Here is a 20672-nt window from a genome sequence, read left to right as displayed (position 1 = left end):
TTATTGCACATGGCAGGAAGATTGTTTGACACATTATGACTGCATTAGCTTTGTGTGCTATTTCGCAAGCATTGTAGTTAGCAGGGGAAATGTTTTGTTCTTTGTTAGTCGATTTGTTTAACAACCGCATCCCCAAACACTAAGCTATTTCTTTAATTATGGGAGGGGGGAAATGGCTCTAGTGTAAAGATGATAAACTATCAAAACAAGCTGCTTATTCCTGACAAGCCACAATAAGCTATAAAATCTAGATTACTTTTACGTGCAAACATGACTAGACAACTATTGTAGATCATATAGGGGGATCTATTGTAAAATGTGGCTTGTGGACTCAAGGGATTCCCTCCCACATTGACTTGTGTGTTGAGGAGTCTCTCCCTTCATCTCTGCCATGAAACCTTAAACACCCCATACAGAATTCTTGTGAGTGGTCTATGGAGAACACTCCAGTTCAATGGAGCACTATCCATGCCTTTTAGGTGTCACCACTACCACTGTAGAGCTGAAAACGTAATGTAAAACCACAAATTCACAAGGCTTCCTGCATGCTGGTGAGCATGATGTCCATGCATATACCACAACATGCAAATACTCAAAGTATGTACAGGAAAAGGGGAGTAATCCCCCTCCCCACTAGTCCCTGATCTTTCCTGTGTTGCACAGGGAAAGTCTATAGTGGGCATCTAGTCACATTCACCTGAACACAAGTCAAGTCCACATGCCTAAGGACCCTCCTTTATCATCCAGAATAAAGAGTGGGGAACCAGAGTCCCACAGTCCTCTCTACTAAGCTCTTGGGCCTCTCCCTAGGTTCCAAACACATTCCACACCTTCCTCTAGCTCTTTTTCCTTGCTGCAATATGCACTTGAACTGTACTAATGCCTCTTGCTCGCCTTGAATAATACCTGCAGCCTACTGTACAAAGGCAAGAATCATGTCTGGTGCCCCACCCACCATAGGCATGCAGCCTGTAGATGGCAATATGATGAAATGCAGCTCTTAGGCAGTAAAAAAATTTCCCTACCCATCCCACATGAAAGCATTCCCTGACTGGGAATTAGCCTTAATCCTCAGAAGGAACACACACACTGGTTACAGAGCTGCATTTCCATCTTTTGGCCAGCCTCCCCAGCAGTCTGCTTAAGAGCGATTTGATCTGCAGCATTAGCAGGTGATAATGTGTTGCTTAGTGCTACAAAAAGCTTTGCCTGCTGATTTCTGTGCATCAGACTGCGGTTAGAGGCACAGAAGCAGGCAAGACTAGCAGTTCCCCCACCCCACCCCTAGCTAGTTGCCAACTTTATTGATTAAAGGTAAATTACTCTGCACAAAGCTATCTTGCTTTTGCATTCTTTGAGTAGACCAACTGTATAATTTGCTGAAAAAATTAGAAAAGCAAGCAGTTTTCAAAAGTTGCACTGCCTGTGCTTTTGTCAACATTATGAGCCCACTTATTTTTGACCAAATCATCTTTAGCAGGTGGTGTTATAACCTGAATTTTCCAGGTGTGTTACTCTCTCGTGTGTAGATAAAGCCCCAAGGACACTGCAACAGTCAAAAAAGCATTATTTTATGCTGGGATTACCAGACTGTTTATCAAGTCTATGGCAAGCTATGACTTGATGAAGTGGATGAAAAGCTTCAAAGAATGTGTTCTCCAAAAACCGAATGCTAGGTGATTCACTACTCTAGACGCAAAGCCTCTTGTTAAATTGTTCTTAGAAGTGTGGTATGCAGTGGAAGTGGAGAAAAGAGATGACTGAAAACATTTTCTTATCATTTTTGATTTTTCACTACTTGGGCTTTTGTTCAAGTCAATCAGCACATATATCCTTTCAATACTCCAAGGCTGATTTCAAAGTGTCGGGGGGTTTGGCGGCTTGCCAGAACATCTCTAAAATGTCAATGTTGTGGCAAATGAAACCTATTAATGTTATTGTTCTTTTTATTACTTTGATTGCTTGTCCACATTTCTGTTACTAAAGATGCATAAAACAATTTTAAGTTTCATAAAGCGCTTTACACTAAATCAATATATATATATTAAAACATCAGAACTGGGCTGTCCTTCTGCTACCTAGTTTGTGAAGTCAAATGACCATAGCTGGGATGGTAAAATGGGAACAGTCCTTGGGACCCTCCTGCTGCTGCTGCTGGCAATTGATGCTCTGTGTGTAAGCAGCAGAGATGAGAAGCACAGCACAGAAGTACTCAGCGCCTCCCTCTGCTGTAGTAGGTGATGTTATCTGCCAGCCAGCAGCAGGTATAACAAACAGAGGCAGCTATTGGTCCTTCACTCAGTACAGGCAGGTGGTGTTGTCTGTTCCAGCAGGGATAGCAAATCGAAGGCCATCTGTTGAAAGGCGTCTCCCCAATATAAAGTGTCATTTGTCATTAATTTAGACTGGGAGGTGGAATACAATCCTTATTTGGCTTTCAACCAGCTTGCTGGAATTTTTGGGTTTTCAGAATTATTCTGGATAAACTCTCTTCTACAGATGAATAAAATGCATCACATTACATTTTTAATATATATTTGGAGAAGGCAGACTCTCAAACAAACATCTGTGTGCCACGAGTGGACTTGGTCCATTCATGAACACTCCTTTTAATAGCTCCCATTAGCTTTGATTTTATAATTGACTTAAACTACTTTTCTGTAACTGTTCTGCTTGCAAGAACATTTGATTCTGCTGCTGTGTTTGATCAAATTATTCCCAGATCCCACATACCTCAAAACAGATTTGTTCATGCCTGCTGAACAACTTCCTGGCCCCTTGGCTTGGCATTCTTACATTGACGGCTCTTCTTTTGTGGTCAGTTATATGGGTGGTGTACAGATGTAATAAACAGACACCAAATACAAGTTTCTGGAGCAATCTTCAAACTCCACAGAAGTGGCATCTACCATTAGTGGCATGTCCCTCATGGCATGAGAAAAGATATGTCATTTGGGCCCAGCTTAATGAAAGCAGAAGCACATATATGCACATCTCAAAACACTATGCTGCATAGGAATACAATGAAAGTGAACCCCACCAATCAGCCTAGCTTGTTGTCACTTCAGTGGAACCACAGAAAGTTGCCTTATATACCAGAGAAGACCACTGGCCCATCTAGCATTGTCCACACTGCTAAGTGGACCTAAATTGAGGCAGTTCTCTAGGTTTCAGACAGAAGGCTTTCCCAGCTCTAGCTCCAGATGCCAGGGATTGAACAGTGGATGTTCTGCACACACACACACAAAAAAAACCTGTTCTGCCACTGATCCTTCTGTAAATGTGCTGTTGCCATGTTTTATTTCCATCAGTAATGTACCAGGAATTTTCCAATGAGAGACACAGACCGAAAGAAAATGTTTCTGATTTTGAAGATTTACCTCTTTCTCTGGTCCAAAGACTGTCTGATCTGAACACTAGAAAGGAACAGTCATTTTGCTGCACTGCAACACTTGCATTTTTTCTTAAACTAAGCAATAGCAATGTTTGAAGCATAGGAAATAGTAAAGTGCAGGGGAGTTACTAGAGAAGATCTGGGAACGTATCAACACCTACCCTACTAGAGATTCAAATCCGAAAGGTCACAGAGACAAATAGAGGGAGCTTCCCCAACTTAGTTTTTTCTGGAGCAATAAACCATTCTGTTCACATCTGATGGAATGAGCGTTTGGTAGCAAACTTTTAAGTACTTAATAATTGTTGCTTAATAAGTAAAAAAAACAAAACAAAACTTGCCAGACTCTAGCAAGACCAGTTTCAAATTCCACTGTAGTCTATTTTTGAAGAATTCTCAGTCATTTTGAACACAGACATGCAAGTAAACTCAGGAATAAGGAGGTGGGAAAGGGTTTGTTTGGGGAAAACATTACTCCTCGTGAATCCAACATGGAAAAACTTAAGTTTTGCAAGGGATACTGAACATCTTCTTTATAGTGTTTTAAAGAACAGTGTTTCTAAGATCCAACAATAATTAACTTTTTAAAACCACATTGTTAAAATATGAAACAAACTGGCCCAAAGCACAATACCTGAACATGTAGCAGCTTGCTGTTCCAGCTCTGACATCTATGCTGTCTGAATTGCAGCTGAAGAATTTTTAGTACGTAAATGTACTTAACAACACTATACTATGTGGTAGCTGCACTCCATATTTTAAAAGTAGATAAGAAAGTTTAAATGTCGTAAGTGAAGGCAAAAGTGAGCATTTGAAACACATTTCTCACACTGAAATGTATATGTGTGCTTCTCTCCCCTACCGAGATAACTGAGGCTTTTAAACTGCTAACCTCTGTCAGGATCATGCCTCTAGTCAGCACGATATCTTTTTATTTCACCTCAAAATTCTGTTTTTCTAGAACTTGTCAAAGGTACAGAGAGGAGCAGGTTAATTTAGAATGTTTGGATAGGTTATGTCTTTACAATGCTTGTAAGTCAACTCCATGACTGAAAGCTGCAAGACCTGCCCCCTGCCTTGCAAGTCTCTTTCCACCAGGCTTGAGAGGGTGTCACCCTAACTATTTGATTCGCTGACTCCAGCTACATGCCAAGGCTGCCAAAGAGACTAAAAATGATCTTTGCTGCAGGTCCTTCAAGAACTACCGTACTTTTCTCAGGATGCCTACACACTCTTGGGATAGGGTATTGCTTAGGGGTTTTTCTTATGGGGCAAGATTTAACTTTGGAGATGTTACAAAAATTAATGTCCATAACAGCAAAAGTATCTTTTTTCAATTGTATTATGGCATGTGGGATAATTGATTTTGTTTTGTATGTTTTGATATGCTTTTATTTACTACTTATGACTACTTTTGCTATATTTTTGCAATTATGTAATTTTTGGCATGTTGTAAACTGCCTTGAGCATGATTTTAACTATGGAAAAGTGGCATACGAATAAATGATCATTATGAATCTCTTCATCTGAGATTGTGGATTTACTGTGGAAACCTTTCAACTGTACAAGATTATACTGCATAAATGAAAGCAGAAAATAAAACACAGTGGGACAATTTGTGGAACACATGGAATACTGCTTCTCCCCCCCCCCCAAAAAAAAATTCATATATTGAAAAGTACATTACCTAAGCTATTCCAAGTTAATGCATGAGAATTCAGCTATTTGCAGCGCCATCCATCATGGAATTTGTATTTGGAAAACTGATCAATTTATCTTCATCATCATAATCAATTATTATTTATATAGTACCGTCAGTGTGCCTGACACTTTAATAGGTAGTTATAATAGAGAAGCCCCCGGTTCTGAGAACCTTATACTGTAAAATATTACTGTATTTTTCGTCCTATAAGGCGCACCGGCCCATAGGACGCACCTCGTTTTTTGGGGTGGGGAATGAATAAAAAAAATATATTCCCCCCCCCAGCCGCGGCTGCCGCCCCAAGCCTTGCACACGCCTGCCCGAAGCACGGGGCACCCTCTGGAGGGCTCCACTTGCTTCGGGGTGCAGGCTGCCGCCCCAAGCCTCGCGCGCCCGGCGGGAGGTCCTGCCGGGCGCGCAAGGCTTGCAGACACTCGCCCGAAGCACGGGGAGCCCTCCGGAGGGCTCCCTGTGCTTCGGGCAACAGGCTGCCACCCCAAGCCTTGCGCGCTCGGCGGGAGCTCCTGCCGGGTGCGCAAGGCTTGCAGACACTCGCCCGAAGCACGGGGAGCCCTCCGGAGGGCTCCCTGTGCTTCGGGCAACAGGCTGCCACCCCAAGCCTTGCGCGCTCGGCGGGAGCTCCTGCCGGGTGCGCAAGGCTTGCAGACACTCGCCCGAAGCACGGGGAGCCCTCCGGAGGGCTCCCTGTGCTTCGGGCAACAGGCTGCCACCCCAAGCCTTGCGCGCTCGGCGGGAGCTCCTGCCGGGTGCGCAAGGCTTGCAGACACTCGCCCGAAGCACGGGGAGCCCTCTGGAGGGCTCCGCGTGCTTCGGGCGGCAGGCTGCCGCCCCAAGCCTCGCATGCCCGGCGGGAGCTCCTGCCGGGCGCGCAAGGCTTGCAGACACTCGCCGGGGCTGCAGGCTGCTGCCAGCAAGCCTTGTGAGCCCGCAGGAACTCCCCCCGGGCGTGTAAGGCTTGTGGATAGCTTCCTGAAGCCTGGAAAGCGAGAGTCTCTCGCTCTCCAGGCTTCAGCGAAAGCCTGCATTCGCCCCATAGGACGCACACACTTTTCCCCTTCATTTTTGGAGGGGAAAAAGTGCGTCCTATAGGGCGAAAAATACGGTATATATGGGAAACAAAAGAAAAGGTAGTGGAGATAGGCAGGGAAACACTATCAGAAATCAAAACTGCTTGTTTGTTTGTAGGCTCTAAGGAAAATGGAAGTTACTGATTCTTACAGTGATCAGAGGAGTTTCCCCCCAGTTTACTTAGTGTAGCTCCCAAAAAAGAAATACTTTTCAGCTATTCACTGCTAATTAACATGAAAATAATAAAAAATAGTGAGTTAGTTAAGGCAATTGTATCCTAGCTTGCTCCAATGCAGTTAACCATAGTTTCCGAGTTCAGACAAAATGGGCACTATAGTTGATGAAAGTCATCCTGCTTCATTTGCCATTTCACATGAAGGAATTCTCTGTATGTGGCTAGAAGGCACATTCACTCCTCATCTTCTTAAGTCAAGGCGTGGTCGAACACCTTCATAGTTACTGTGGTCCCCAAGTCTTCACACGGTTGGTGTTAAGTTAGAGGCATCAAAGCTTTCCTGTGCTGAACATGTCATATGGGGTCTGAGAATGCCACAAGGAGCCTTTCAAAGCAACTCCTATTTTCATATCATCATGTGTACAAAGGATAGTGTAAGTAACCATTTCAAGGAGCTCATGTGTTCACACAGAAACAGATGCCTTTGTCAGAAATGAAAATTTTATCATCTGTGCAGAAGAGCTTATAACCTTAACGAGTATAGCTTTCAACCTTCCATAACTTTATCAAGTAACTTTTTAGAAAGCATTTGCTAGAAACTACTGTTTGTCCTAAATTTGTTGCCAATAAAGATTTCTATTTCATTACATTATTCCACGCACTGTATCAAACCACATTTTATCCTGGAGGCAAGAAACATTATTTCCTCTTACCTACACATACACACTGATTGATTCCAGAATTCAATAAAGCAGCTGTCCTTTCTTAGCCCACAAAATTATGATTAAAGTTTAAATTACAGTGGGATCCCACTTTGGGTTGGTTTTCAGACCTCTTCCAGTTGTTGGAACTGTTGAATTTCTGTTTGGGGTCAAAATATAGGCACCTGACAGCCTCCTTTCAATTACCTTGAAAATGTTGCTACATTCTCTCTCTAGCTTTTGTGTGTAGCCACTCAAAGGTCTGGCAGATGCAATTTCATGCCAAACCAATACTGTGTTCCCATTTTCTTTCCTTGGGAGCGTCTGCCAGTTACATTTTCCTGCCATTCACTCAAAGAAATCTTTGTGTTTGGCAGAACACAGTAGATTTATATAGCCATCTTTGTGCATTATTTCACTGTGAATGCCACTACATTAAAGAGTCTACTAAAGTCCAATGAAACGCCTTGAGAACCGCCCTCTCCCCCAGTATTTATTTACAGAATTTCTCCAATATCCTACAGAGGAACTAATATTTCTAATATAAGACTTTCACTTTTTGCGAACAGATAAAAAATTCCTAGTTTTTAACCTAGTATTTCAGAGAGTGTCAAAAGCGAGTGACATATCAGCTCAGTAACCCATTCATTAACCATGTACAGTAGGCAGTGTCCATGGTTTAAATCTCACCTCAACCATAAACTCACTAAATAGCCATAGACAAATCACAGCCTTTAAAGCTTCATCCTCCTGATCTTCATATTTTATGGAGATAATAACACTGGCCCAACCCTGTAAAGTACACTGGCATCATCATCCCCATATGTAGATGGTGATGCTGCAATCCTATACACACTTATTTGGGATTATGACCCAATGGATTCCGTGGGCCTTACTTCCTAGTAGATATGCACAGGATCATGCTGCAAAGCTAGCACAAGCGGCTTACGGCCACTTGTTTTAAGTTCATGTTTGAGATCCAAACTGGCCCCTTTCTGCATTAGAGTTTACCCTCTTCACCACACCACATCAGATCTCTTTATTTAATTAAGGTAAACCACTTCAAATTCAAGTGGCCACTTCTTTTATTGGAACAAATTTCACAACTCCCTCCTACAGAGACATATTTGGAAATGGATAGAAGCCAAAGAAGCAAGCAGTTGATGTGATCTAAATTGTATGGAATAATATATTAATTTATCTGTAAAATGACCCACAACTGCTTCATTTTAGGATCTCTAGTCATGCTTGTCCATTCATCAGTGAAATCAGATTCAGAATCTCAGGCCAAGTTCAACACAACAACTATATATTCTAAAGCAACAATTATCTGCATACTTACTAAGGATTGAATTCTAATAAAAGATAATAAAAGGGTAATACTATCCTACATTTGCTTATGTCCAGCATTATCCTGATAAAGAATAGCCTTATGTATTATTCAGAAGAACATCTAGTCCCAGACTCATAGCACTTCTAAGATCCCCAGCAGACCTTGTTCCCACCCTGTTATCCCAGTTCCTTTAGCTGCCAAGAGTTTACATGTAGAAAGCAAGGATCCACAAGGGCATCAGATCCAGCCTCCAAGGAATGCTTCGCCCACTGTTACTTCCATGGTGGCCAGTGACAGCTGTGGCACACTCCTTAGAGGCTGGATCTGACAACTCCTTGGCATCCCTCCCCCATGCCACCTATTTGCCAAGCAGCCTCTTGGCAAATAGAATGCCCTATTGGTCTCCTCCCACCCTTGTTCCCGATGTAGATCTTACTCAGACATTCTTTTCTGGATTATGGGGGGGGGGGTACATTATGTGGTTTGCCTCAAGTGGTTAAATATCTTGGGGCAACCTTGGTAGAAAGTATTGTGTTTCACAGCAGATTCTCCCATGGAACGCCTTCTTGTGTCCACCTTTTCACACCAGCAGTATATCACAAACCTTGACTTTGGAGTTTGACTATGCCACTGCCAACTATTTGGGACAGTGTGTCAGACAAGGTATTGGAAAGAAGCCTAGTGGAGTGATGACTCCAGAGACCTCATGTGAACTGGAGCACCTTATGTTTTTATTACTTGAACAAAAACAAAAACACTCTGCCTTGTGCTGCTATAACAAGACTATGTTCCTCCTTAATAAAAACAAAACCAAGTTCTAGGATCCCAAAGAAAACACCAAGAAAGTTTAGCACTGGCAGACTCACATTGTATCCTGAAAGGAAACTGTTTTAGCTTTTTGCCCTGGTTTTTCCAATAGAAAGGCGGAGGAAGAAATGTGCATTGTAACAACTTGCCTTTATACACAGTGCATAACAAACCAAACCCAGGAAGCAAGCTGCAGAGAGACCTTCTAACACCACCATTTACATACAAAAACCTACTGTAGGTCCCAATCATACTGTGTTTGCAATTCATTTCACATATTTTCACTGAGTAACAGCTCTAGCATTCTAGAACAGAGGGCAAAGCAGACCCAGGAGAAAGGAAGTCTGTTTGCCAGCTGTAAAAGAAGCATAATTATTTTATTAGGTTTGGGTGGAGACAAAGGAAAAGAACTGAATAGACCCCCCCCCAACCCGGAAAAGTAGGTTAGTACTTGATGGTGTTACCAGACATTTGCTATTTCAAGAGGAAACATCTTATTCTACTACATTACAATCCTAGAGCTTATAATGGATGCTATCCCACAGGTGCGCAGACCAAATAACTACATGTACTGTAGTCTGTTAATTTATCTCACAATCTAAAACACAGGAAGTGAAAAACGCAGTGAAATCTGTTAAAGCATGTCAAGGGTGCCCCCCTCCAGAAAAAATGCAAGGGAAAATTGGGGTAAGGGAGAGAGAAACGATTTAACTCTTCCTTAGCTACCAACTCCTAAACCAGTTGGGATGATATTTCCCACCCAGTCAAAAATGCAAGCAAAGAGTACATTACACACTGAGTGCATGGGAGATGCCAACAACCATTAGGGCAGGGATGTGAGAGAAACAAGGAAGGCCAAAAGCAGAATCTTGGGAATGAAGTCGTTTTTGGTAACCTGCCTGCTGCAGCCCTCCATCCTTTACTTGGGAAGATACAGCCAGCCAGGCAGAGATCAAATTAGCATGCCACGGATTACACCGTTACAGCCAGGACCAGACTCCTAAATGGCCCTTCCATAGCAGAGCATCAGCACATTCTAGTAAACAAGACCCCAAACCCCAGATATTATATGCATATGCAAAAGTAGTTAATCATACTAGACCAGGAGTTGGAGGACAGAAGATGGGGAGGAGGGGCGAAGAGAGAACGAGAAACAGCTCTAATACAGCCCCCCCCCAAGGAAAGCAGCGCAACGGATCGTAAAGGGGGGGCACCGATATCTCCATGGAGCAAGCTCTCCCAACTCTTCCCACCCAGCGCCGCTTCTCCTAGCAGGTTTCTTGCAGCAACGGGGACACCCACAGCGCCCACCCAACTCGGCGCCTAGGAGATTCCGCTCCCGGTGCGCTGCTGAATGGGATCGACACCCCGCAGCCAGCCACCCCGCGTCCCCGGAGCTCAGTCCTGGCCGAGCAAGGCTCACCATCTTATCGGCGTCGTGCGAATGCCTGAAAGTGCTGGCTTCTGCAAAGCTCTGGGTTGGGCACGGCCATCGGTGGAGGCTCCGGGCGGGCATCGGCTACATTTAACTTCTTCGGCAGAGGGAAAGGGGGGGGGGGGGGAATCGAGCCAGCACCAAGCAGCCTCCAGGAGCCCCCTGCCGCTCGCTCACCCAAAAGCTTCTTTCAGTCGAGGTGGGGGGGGGTAGAGAGAGAATAAATAAAGATCAACCCAACAGGGCGTCCCTTAGCCGAGCCAACAGCGTGCGAGCTCCGCAACCGGAGCCCGCGCTCCTCTTCTTCCTGCTGCAGCCGGGGCCGGCGGGCTCGCCAAGCAGCTAGCCCGCAAGAGGCGGCGGCGGCGGCAGCAGCAGCCACGAAGGAACTTTCGCCTGGCCAGGAAGAGTCAGCCTGCTGCACAAAGCCCCCGATTCTTCCCTCTGAATGGATCTCTTCTCTCTGTCCCCCGCCCCCCATCTCGCCCTCCTCCATCCCGCCCCATGGCAAAAGGCATTTGACCTGGGGGGAACCACCACGCATACGGTTAAAAAAAAAAAAGCATTAGTGCAACCTGCAGACACGATTTAAATGCAGAAAATTGGAGGAAGAGACGAAGTACCTTGTATGTGCTGCTTGATGACATTCTCCAAATGGTCCAGCCTTTCTATAATCCTTAAAGTGTCCCCTTTGTCTTCCTCTAACTTTTTCTCCGAGATCGGCTCCTGCACTTTCACATAGACCGTGGCAATGTAGTTGGTCACCCAGCCCACGTAGAGCAAGCAGATGATGTTAGTCATTCCACTCAGGATCACGCAGGTGGACACCAAAGTTTTGGTTTTCCTGGTGCAAACCATGCTGAGATCCCTCCATATAGCTCCAAGGAAACCCTGTGGTCCGGTTACCAAACGGGGCGGCGAGGGAGAAACACACAAACCCACGGCACGCTATAAAGAAATAGTCGGCGTGTATATTATTAACAGCCTGCCTTCACTTTCTCCGAGGACTGGGGAGCGCGCAGCACGCCGCTCAAGTCAGTGAGTTCCCATGCGAAACCGGACCAGGAACATCCCTTGCCCTACCCCGAAGCAGAGCTGAGGGGAGAGTTGGCGCCTCGAGGTTCCCGCAGGCTTAAAATAATAAAATAAAAAGCGCCTAAAACTTTTTTGCCTTCCCACCCCTCAAGAGCTGCAACAAGAGCAAACCCGTCCTCTTCCAGGCTGAGCAGCTTCGCCCCGGACGCCAGGCGCGTGGAAAGGTGCGGAGTCAGGTGCCCAAATGTTGCGAAAACTTTGTTCTCCTTGTCGGCGCTGCTTCCCACAGCCTCGCAGCCACTGCTCCAAAGCCAGCCCTTGGAAGCTGCGAGCGGGCGAGTCGGTGTGTACGGCCCGCAGACCGGCAGGCCTCCTCTCCAATGAGCGAGAGGCGCCGCCCCAGAGCGCGCCGGCGGCACCGATTGCCCAACCAATGGGGACGCGGGAGGGAGGGGGCTTCGTCAGAGGCCCACCTGCTGTATCGCATGCCTTCCTCTCAGTCGCTCACTCGCTAGCTGGCTCTGTGCGTTGTTAGGTGCGCGCGCTTAGTGCGAGGGCGTTTGCGAGGTGGAAACTCCCGGCCGGGGAGCCAACCTGCAGCGCACATTAAGCTCGGAGGCTCCTGCAACCCACCCACCGGGCCTGCTGAAGTTTTACCGCCCTCACCGAATGTGAGAGGAAAAGGTTAATTCTATTTGTTTTCCAGCCCAGCCTCTCTCTTCTGCTTCTTGGAGAACCTGCTGCGCCTCGCTGTTTTTATTTGGCTCCTGTTTATTGCCACCACCTGCGGCGCCCACCGTGACTAAGGGGGTCAATAAGGTATTTTGAAGCAAATAAGGCGATTATTGCTCGGGCAGCTCTTAAGGCGGCTCCTCATCTTAGAATCTCATTGATCTGCTGCTGGGACAAAGCAAGGGAAATCCCCCTGGCGCCTATAAACCGCCGGGTCCCTTCCTCTTTGGCTGCATGTATTCAGTAATTCCCCAATCTGGCAATGAATTAAAGTCCCGGCCCAGTTCACCGCTTGTTCGAGTGCTTCTGATTGCTAACTATATGGCTCTAATTGCATGATTGTTGCTTGTTATTATGTTCTTCTCCAGAAATACAGTAACTCACAGTCTCTTTTTCTGTGTACCCTCCCAAGAACTCCCAAGTGCTGCTGCATCATTGGGTGACACTGTTATTGTTGTTGCTGAATTTATAACCCACCTTTCTGCAAAAATACGCAAGGTGCCTTACACGAAACTAACATAGTACACAAAAAGATGAAAGACAAACTAGCAAAAACAAAAACAGTTAAAAGTCAAAGGGGTTTTACAGGTCAAAGTCAAACACTATAGAAACACTCTGCATATTATTCCTATTTCTAGCAGCATCTCTTCTTTGCGTGGACATGCTGCCCACTGTCTAAACTTGCATGGCTCTAATCAAACTTCTTTAGGTGCTTAGCCCACACAGTATTGCAAAAATGACACCAACTTCAAGTGTCATGGCCAAACTTTATTATTTGACAAGTCTGACCCTCCCTTATGTGCACCAAAGACATCAGGTCTATGCTTCTCTGAACTTACGCAGACCATCAGCCTGGGAGGGAGAGGATGGGAACAGGAGGGGGGAAATGAAAATGGACAGAGCTGAAACAGAGCAATAGATGGGGTTGGTGAAGCCTTCTGTAAACAATCTCTGTGTTCGTTTATATGCAATCTTTTTATAAAGTGCTCCACAGCCCAAAGCTACCAAAGCAGAGTTCAATAAGATAAAAGTTACAGACTAAAACCACTGCTACAATAGTACAATTAATATTCCATGAAAGACAAAATAGCTGTGTTTTTTGGGAGGAGAGTGTTGGAGAGATAAAGCTGGGATAACAGAGAGTGAGATGGGGTGACACACTGAGAGAAGGATACAAAAGTGGGTGTACTTTTGCCCTGGCTCCACACATAAGAACAAAAGAGAGAGAGCTTGCTGGATCAGGTCAAAGGTCCATCTTGTTCAACTTCTTGTTTGCACAGTGGCCAACAAGTTGCCTATGAGAAACCCATAAGCAGAACTTGAGCAAAACAACACTCTCCCCACCTGTAATCCCTTTCCCCAGCAGCTGGCATTCAAAGGCATGCTACCTCTGACAGAGGAGGAAGAACATATCCATTGTGACTAGTAACCACTGATAACCTTCTCCCCAGTGAATTTCTTTTAAAGACATCTAAGTTAGTGGTCATCACTACAGTACTGGCCTTGGTTCCACTCACTGCCAGTACAGGTGGTGACCATTTTGTTTGCATACAATTGGTGCATGACTAGCAACATGTGGGTCCTTTTGGACCAGGAAGAGGGCAGGGTGGGGCAGGCTTATGTGCGCTTTGCCAATTTGCATGGGAGCCATGAACAGAACCTGCACGCAAAATGCTTGTCACCTGTATACCTTTGAGAAAACAAAACAAAAAAGGTTCTCCATCCTTGGACTACAGCAAACTGGATTCCAGTAAATGATTAGGAGGGGGGCTCTGTTTGAGGAAAAACTCCTATGAATATTTGTTTCACAAACACTTCAGCTACAGCTTTCTATATAATATGAATCACCTGACATGAAATGGTTTAGTATCCTCCCTTCTCTCACATCCTTTTATCTTTTTTGCACATTGATGGCTCTCTTCTGAGGTATTTTTGTCATGGAGTAGGGGTTCTTGGTTTTTGTTTTAGAAAAAAAACCCGCTCAGCTGCACTGCGATGGGCAGCTTGCCCCTCAGCCATTCCTGTTTTACAGGGTTGCTTGTTCTTTTTGCACAGGACCTTCCAATAAATGGTATAACAGTCCTCTACCAATATTAATGGGCACTGCCTTTCTCTGTCCCCCTCTGTAATTCGAACACTACTCAGCACACTGACTGCTATAAAGCAATTAAATAGGTGCCCAAAGCATCGGAAGGCTCTAACTTGCTCAGCCCTTTGATAAACTGAGGCATAGGTGAGGGAACAGCAATGCCCTCTGACCTCGTAACTATGAACTAATATGTACCAATATTAATGGGCACTGCCTTTCTCTGTCCCCCTCTGTAATTCGAACTCCAGGGATTAGGTCCGTATAGTTTGCTAGGCACAGAAGTGGAACAGTCATATCAGCCATTGTCCCCGTTTCCCACCCCCCACCCCCATTGCTCTTATATAATAGCTCTTTTCCAGATTGGTGACCTGCAGTGCAGAAGGTACACATACTCCAACTACATTTAATATTTTCAGTCATTTAGTTATGTAAATGTTTGGGTTCAAAAAGCTTTACTGTTCATTTTTTAAATCAATCCTTACATCACTTCCTGTGTTTAAGCAGGCTTAAGCAGAGCCAATGACTTCCACTAGATTGCCAAATAAAGCAAAGATTTGAACTCAGCTCTTCCCATACAAAATCCAACAATCTACCTACTACACCAGCCTTGCCCAGCCTCCAGATGTTTTGTGTTAGAGGTCCCATCATCCTTGACCATTGTTCGTCCTGGCTGGGACTGATGGGAGTTGGTGTCCAAAACATTTTACTAGCACTAAATTGGGGAAGATTGTGCCACACAGTTCTGTTTAATATATATGTGTGTGTGTATATATATATATATATATATATATATAATATAATGAGCAGAGGCATTTGTTAGAGAAGCCAAAGAGAAGCAATAACCTACTCTGCGTTTCAAACCGCAGATGATTACACCTGCGAACCACCTATTTTGTTGAATACCATGAGGCATAAAAAACAATCATGATTAATTTACTTAAAATATATTATTTGATTGCAATTAAATATTAAGTAGCAAGCAGCATGTGACTAAGCACATATGAACAACAAGCAGCATTCATTTCCCCAGTCTGAACAATCAATCTTATAGTTGTGTTGTTGTTGTTTTTTTAAAAAATGATATTTATTAAATTTTCCAATAAAGACATAAAAAACAACAACAACAACAATAAAAACAGACACAAGCAAAGACAACAAGTATAACTTTCAAACCTTATTTTCTCAACCTAGTTTCACCGACTTCCTCATACCTCACCGTTCTGTATTCTAATTTCATTATCCCATCAGCAAATCCATACCCTTATTTCCCAAATATTTTTTTACCACTTCCATTCTTTTTCATACTCATCGTCTCTGAAAACCACGTTATTTTAAATCCATGTCAATCTAACATTCATTAATCTTATAATATTTATTAAGATAGTCCTTAAATTTCTTCCAATCTTCTTCCACTGTCTCTTTCTCCTGGTCTCAGATTCTGCCCGTCATTTCTGCGAGTCCCATGTAATCTGTCATTTTCATCTGCCATTCTTCCAGAGTGGGTAGATCTGATGTCTTCCAATACTTTGCAATAAGGATCCTTGCTGCTGTTGTGGCATACAAAAATAAAGTTCTGTACTTCTTTAACACCACATGGCTGACCATACCCAGGAGAAAGGCCTCTGGTTTCTTCAGGAAAGTGTACTTAAACATCTTTTTCATTTCATTATATATCATTTCCCAGAAAGCCTTAATCCTTGGGCACGTCCACCAGAGGTGGAAGAATGAGCCTTCACTTTCTTTACACTTTCAACATTTATTCTATGACAAGTGGTAGATTTTTGCAAGCTTGACTGGGGTCATGTACCACCTATAAATCATTTTCATAATATTTTCTTTCAGGGCGTTACACGCCGTGAATTTCATACCGGTGGTCCACAACCTTTCCCAGTCAGCAAACATAATGTTATGACCAATATCTTGCGCCCACTTAATCATAGCTGATTTGACTATTTCATCCTGTGTATTCCATTTCAGCAGCAAGTTATACATTTTTGATAAATTCTTAGTATTGGGTTCTAACAGTTCTGTTTCCAATTTGGATTTCTCCATCTGGAAGCCAATTTTCTTATCCATCTTATATACCTCTAGAATTTGATAATAGTGAAACCAATCTCGCACTTTATCCTTTAGTTTCTCAAAACTCTGCAGTTTTAAATTACTACCCTCCTGTTCTAGAATTTCCCAATATTTCGGCCATATACAATCCATATTAAGTTTTTTCACAGCTTTTGCCTCCAATGATGAGAGCCACCTTGGAGTTTTATTCTCCAGTAGGTCCTTATACCTAATCCAAACGTTGTACAATGCTTTCCTGACTTTGTAACTTTGTGGGAAACAACTGAGTAACTAGAAGCTGAGCCACTGGAAATTTACTAGTAAAAACAAATCTAGGAGTGTGAGACTGACCTTGGCCTGGCTGATAGTGGCATGGCAGATGGCAAAGGAAAAATAGAGCTGGCTCAGGAGAAAAACCTCAGATCCGGCAAAACTTACAGTACTACACAGCAAAGAAGGGCCTCAGTGATAGGAGCAGCTGCGGCCTCACAAATAAAATCTAAAACTATGTCTGCAGAAGATGCTTTGACGAAAGCTCTTGGAAAAATAAATGAATCTCTGGAACTTTTAACGAAACAAGGGACTGATACAAGTAAACAAGTAGCTGAGATCTCAAAAAAACTTGACCTGAATACTTCCAGTTTAAAGGAATTGGGAACTCACGTGACTGCTAATGCCCAAAATATTGGGAGGCTTTTAGAAGAATCAGCTACTACTCGAAAGATTGCTGAGGAGGCAAAGGAGATTGCAACTGAAACGCAGGGAAAAATACCACCGGTTGTAAAGAAGCTGGCGGACCATGATTTATCCTTTGCTATGATAGACCTTCAGAGGAGGGATCGCAACTTAAGATTGAGGTTCGTGCCAGAAAGTGAGCAGGACAACTTGGTGGACTTTCTTACAAAAGAATTTTCTGACTTTTGGCAAGAGGGCCCGCAGGGGGAGGAGGTCAAGATTGTGAGTGCATTTAGACTTGGAATAAGACAAAAAAAGAATAAGCCAAGAGACTGTTTGATTTCTTTGGGATCAAAGGAGGAAAGAGATAGAATTTTAAATTTGCACTATCAAAATACATTGCAAATTGAAGATTCTTTCGTGGAGATCTTCAAAGATATTCCTAAGCCCATTTTAGATGCAAGAGAGGATTACAAAGATCTGGTCGTGCTACTGAAAAAAAGCGGAATCTTCTTTAGGTGGGAATTCCCCCAAGGCCTATCTTTCAAATACAGAGGAAAGAAAGTCAGAATAAAGACACCGAGTGACAAAGATAAATTTTTGAGAGACCACAAAGAGGACCTGGTGAAGGAAGTGGAATCTGGAGAGGAGACTATAACATCAGGAAAAGGACTACTGGATCTAGCAAACCTATCATTTGGATTACAGCCACCAACAGAGGAAGAGCAACGGTTGGGAGCAGTAGGAGTAAGTAAATAACCCCATCACGGCTCTGCGACTATTGAGCTGGAATTGCAATGGCCTGAATATTCCTCGGAAGAGGAAGAACGTTTTTCATATTTTACAGAAACAACAATTGGACTTGATTTGCCTGCAAGAGACACATGTGACAAGAACACATAGAAAACTACTTATTAATAAGAAATTAGGACAAGAATTTATTTCATCTGACAGAGTGAAAAAAAGAGGAGTGGTTATATATGCAAAGGACAGATTGATGCCGAAACAAATATTTAAAGATGAACAAGGAAGATATTTGGCAATTGAAATTCAAGTTCAAGGTCAGAAATTTCTGATTTTAGGAATCTATGCACCGAATGAAGGCAAATCTGAATTCTTCAAAAAGTTGCATGAGACTTTGCTGGATTATATGGACTTCAACGTAATCTTGATGGGAGATATGAATGGAGTTGTTTCTACAAACATGGATAAAGCACAAAGACAAGTAATTTCTAAGGACGGAAGACTACCAAAAACCTTTTTTGAAATGACTGACAATATGGACTTGGTTGATATTTGGAGATTAAAAAATCCCCTTGAAAGAGAAGGAACCTTTTTTTCTGAAGCCAAAATGACCTGGACTAGAGTTGACCAAATATGGGTTACTAGAGGACTGGCATCGAAGATAAAAAAAAGTGGAAATCTGCCCAAAAACTTGCTCCGACCATAACGCCGTGAAGATGGAGATGAATCAAACAACAGTTGGCACTTTCAGATGGAGGATGAATGATACATTATTCAGAGACAAAGAATTTTGTAAAAAGGCCCAAAAAACATTAAGAGACTACTTTGAGATTAACATGAGGACCAACGTGGAAAAAAAGAATAATCTGGGATGCAAGCAAAGCGGTTATGAGAGGTTTCTTGATACAACAAAATGCAATAAAAAAGAAAAGCCAAAATGAGAAAAAGGATAAGATCTTAGAAAAAATTAAAGAAGGAGAAAAGAAATTGAGATCAAAACCAAAGTCTCAGGAGATCTTGAGAGAGATTAAATTACACCAAATTCAGTATATGGAACTGATGAATCAAGAAATAGAATGGAAAATTAAACAAATGAGACAGAAAACGTTTGAATCTGCTGATAAATGTGGGAAACTTTTGGCTTGGCAATTAAAGAAGAGACAAAAACTAAATACAGTGACAAATTTAGAAGTGGATGGAAAGAACATTAATAATCCAACTGAAATTAGAAGCTGCTTCCAGAGATACTTTAAACAATTATACGCACAAGGGCCACAAAAAGACATTGACATAGAACAATTTCTGGAGAAAAATGGGATGAAGGAAATTTCAAGTGAAGACAAAGTGCTTCTGAATCAGAAAATAACTGAACAAGAAATAGAAGATGCCATCCAAAACATGAAACTGGGCAAATCTCCGGGGCCTGATGGACTGACTTCCAAATATTACAAGGCGTTAAAAGAATGGCTAATACAACCTTTGAAGGGAGTCTGTAATGAAATTCTTGAGGGGAAAGAAGCACCTGATACGTGGAAAGAGGCTTTTATCACGCTTATACCGAAGACAGAGACTGAAAAGACTCAACTTAAGAACTACCGCCCAATTTCTCTATTAATGTAAGGAATATAATAGACATTTTGGAAATGCTAGAAGTTAATATTAACACAAAAGCTGTTCTGATATTTGTGGACGCGGAGAAAGCCTTTGACAATATTTCTTGGACCTTTATGAAGAAGAATCTCCATGGGATGGGGGTAGGCCAAGGTTTTGAAAACGGTATAGGCGCAATTTATTCTGAACAAAAAGCAAAGTTAATAGTAAATAACGTAATTACTGAAGAGCTTAAGATAGAAAAAGGGACACGTCAGGGGTGCCCAATTTCCCCACTACTTTTTATTTTGGTCCTGGAGGTTTTGCTGAACATGATAAGGAAAGATCAGCTGGTTAAAGGGGTTCAGGTCGGAGCGAGACAATATAAATTGAGAGCATTTGCAGATGACTTGGTACTTACATTACAAGAGCCGGAATCTAGTACGAAAAGGGTTTTGGAAATAATTCAAGAGTTTGGTCAAGTGGCAGGATTTAAATTAAATAAATTTAAGACAAAGGTACTAGAGAAAAATCTAACAGTAAGAGAGAAGGAGAGGTTTCAGACTGAAACAGGTTTAACTGTGGTCAAAAGTGTAAAATATTTGGGGATTAACATGACAGCTAAAAATTTGAACTTATTTAAAGATAATTATGAGAAATTTTGGAACCAAGTGAAAAAAGATCTAGAAATCTGGTCAAACTTGAAGCTTTCCTTGTCTGGTCGAATAGCAGCTATTAAGATGAATGTATTGCCTAGAATGTTATTTTTGTTCCAAACATTGCAAATTGTTGATAAGATGGAGTGTTTCAAGAGATGGCAGCAAGATATCTCTAAATTTATCTGGCAGGGCAAAAAACCCAGAATAAAATTTAAGATTTTAACTGATGCAAAGGAAAGGGGGGGATTTGCCCTGCCAGACTTGAAACTTTACTATGAGTCAGCAGCTTTCTGCTGGTTGAAGGACTGGCTGCTTCTTAAGAACACAGACATTTTAGATTTGGAAGGTTTTAATAATTTCTTTGGGTGGCATGCATATCTGTGGTATGACAAGGTCAAGGTTCAGTTGTGTTGTTGTTTAGTCATTTAGTCGTGTCCGACTCTTCATGACCCCA

At 42.9% G+C, this 20672-nt stretch overlaps 1 protein-coding gene across 2 annotated transcripts in view; it reads right to left on the bottom strand.

Annotated features, from left to right (window-relative positions):
* GALNT18 (polypeptide N-acetylgalactosaminyltransferase 18) overlaps positions 1-20672 on the bottom strand; it is a 372255-nt gene that overhangs the window by 264765 nt on the left and 86818 nt on the right. Inside the window, exon 1 of one of the 2 annotated variants that reach the window (XM_079966312.1) lies at positions 11260-11969. The exons of the other annotated variant lie outside the window; for it this stretch is intronic. Within the exon in view, the coding sequence (XP_079822438.1) occupies positions 11260-11494 (235 nt within the window). The 5' untranslated portion in view covers positions 11495-11969. Of the gene's footprint in view, positions 1-11259; positions 11970-20672 lie in introns of those variants that run through there. 2 annotated transcript variants of the gene reach the window in all.

The sequence above is a fragment of the Podarcis cretensis genome, assembly GCF_951804945.1.
Source record: "Podarcis cretensis genome assembly, chromosome: 1".
NCBI classification, from domain to species: domain Eukaryota; kingdom Metazoa; phylum Chordata; class Lepidosauria; order Squamata; family Lacertidae; genus Podarcis; species Podarcis cretensis.
Note: the sequence above shows the minus strand (reverse complement) of the source record. Positions and strands in the feature narration are given on the sequence as shown.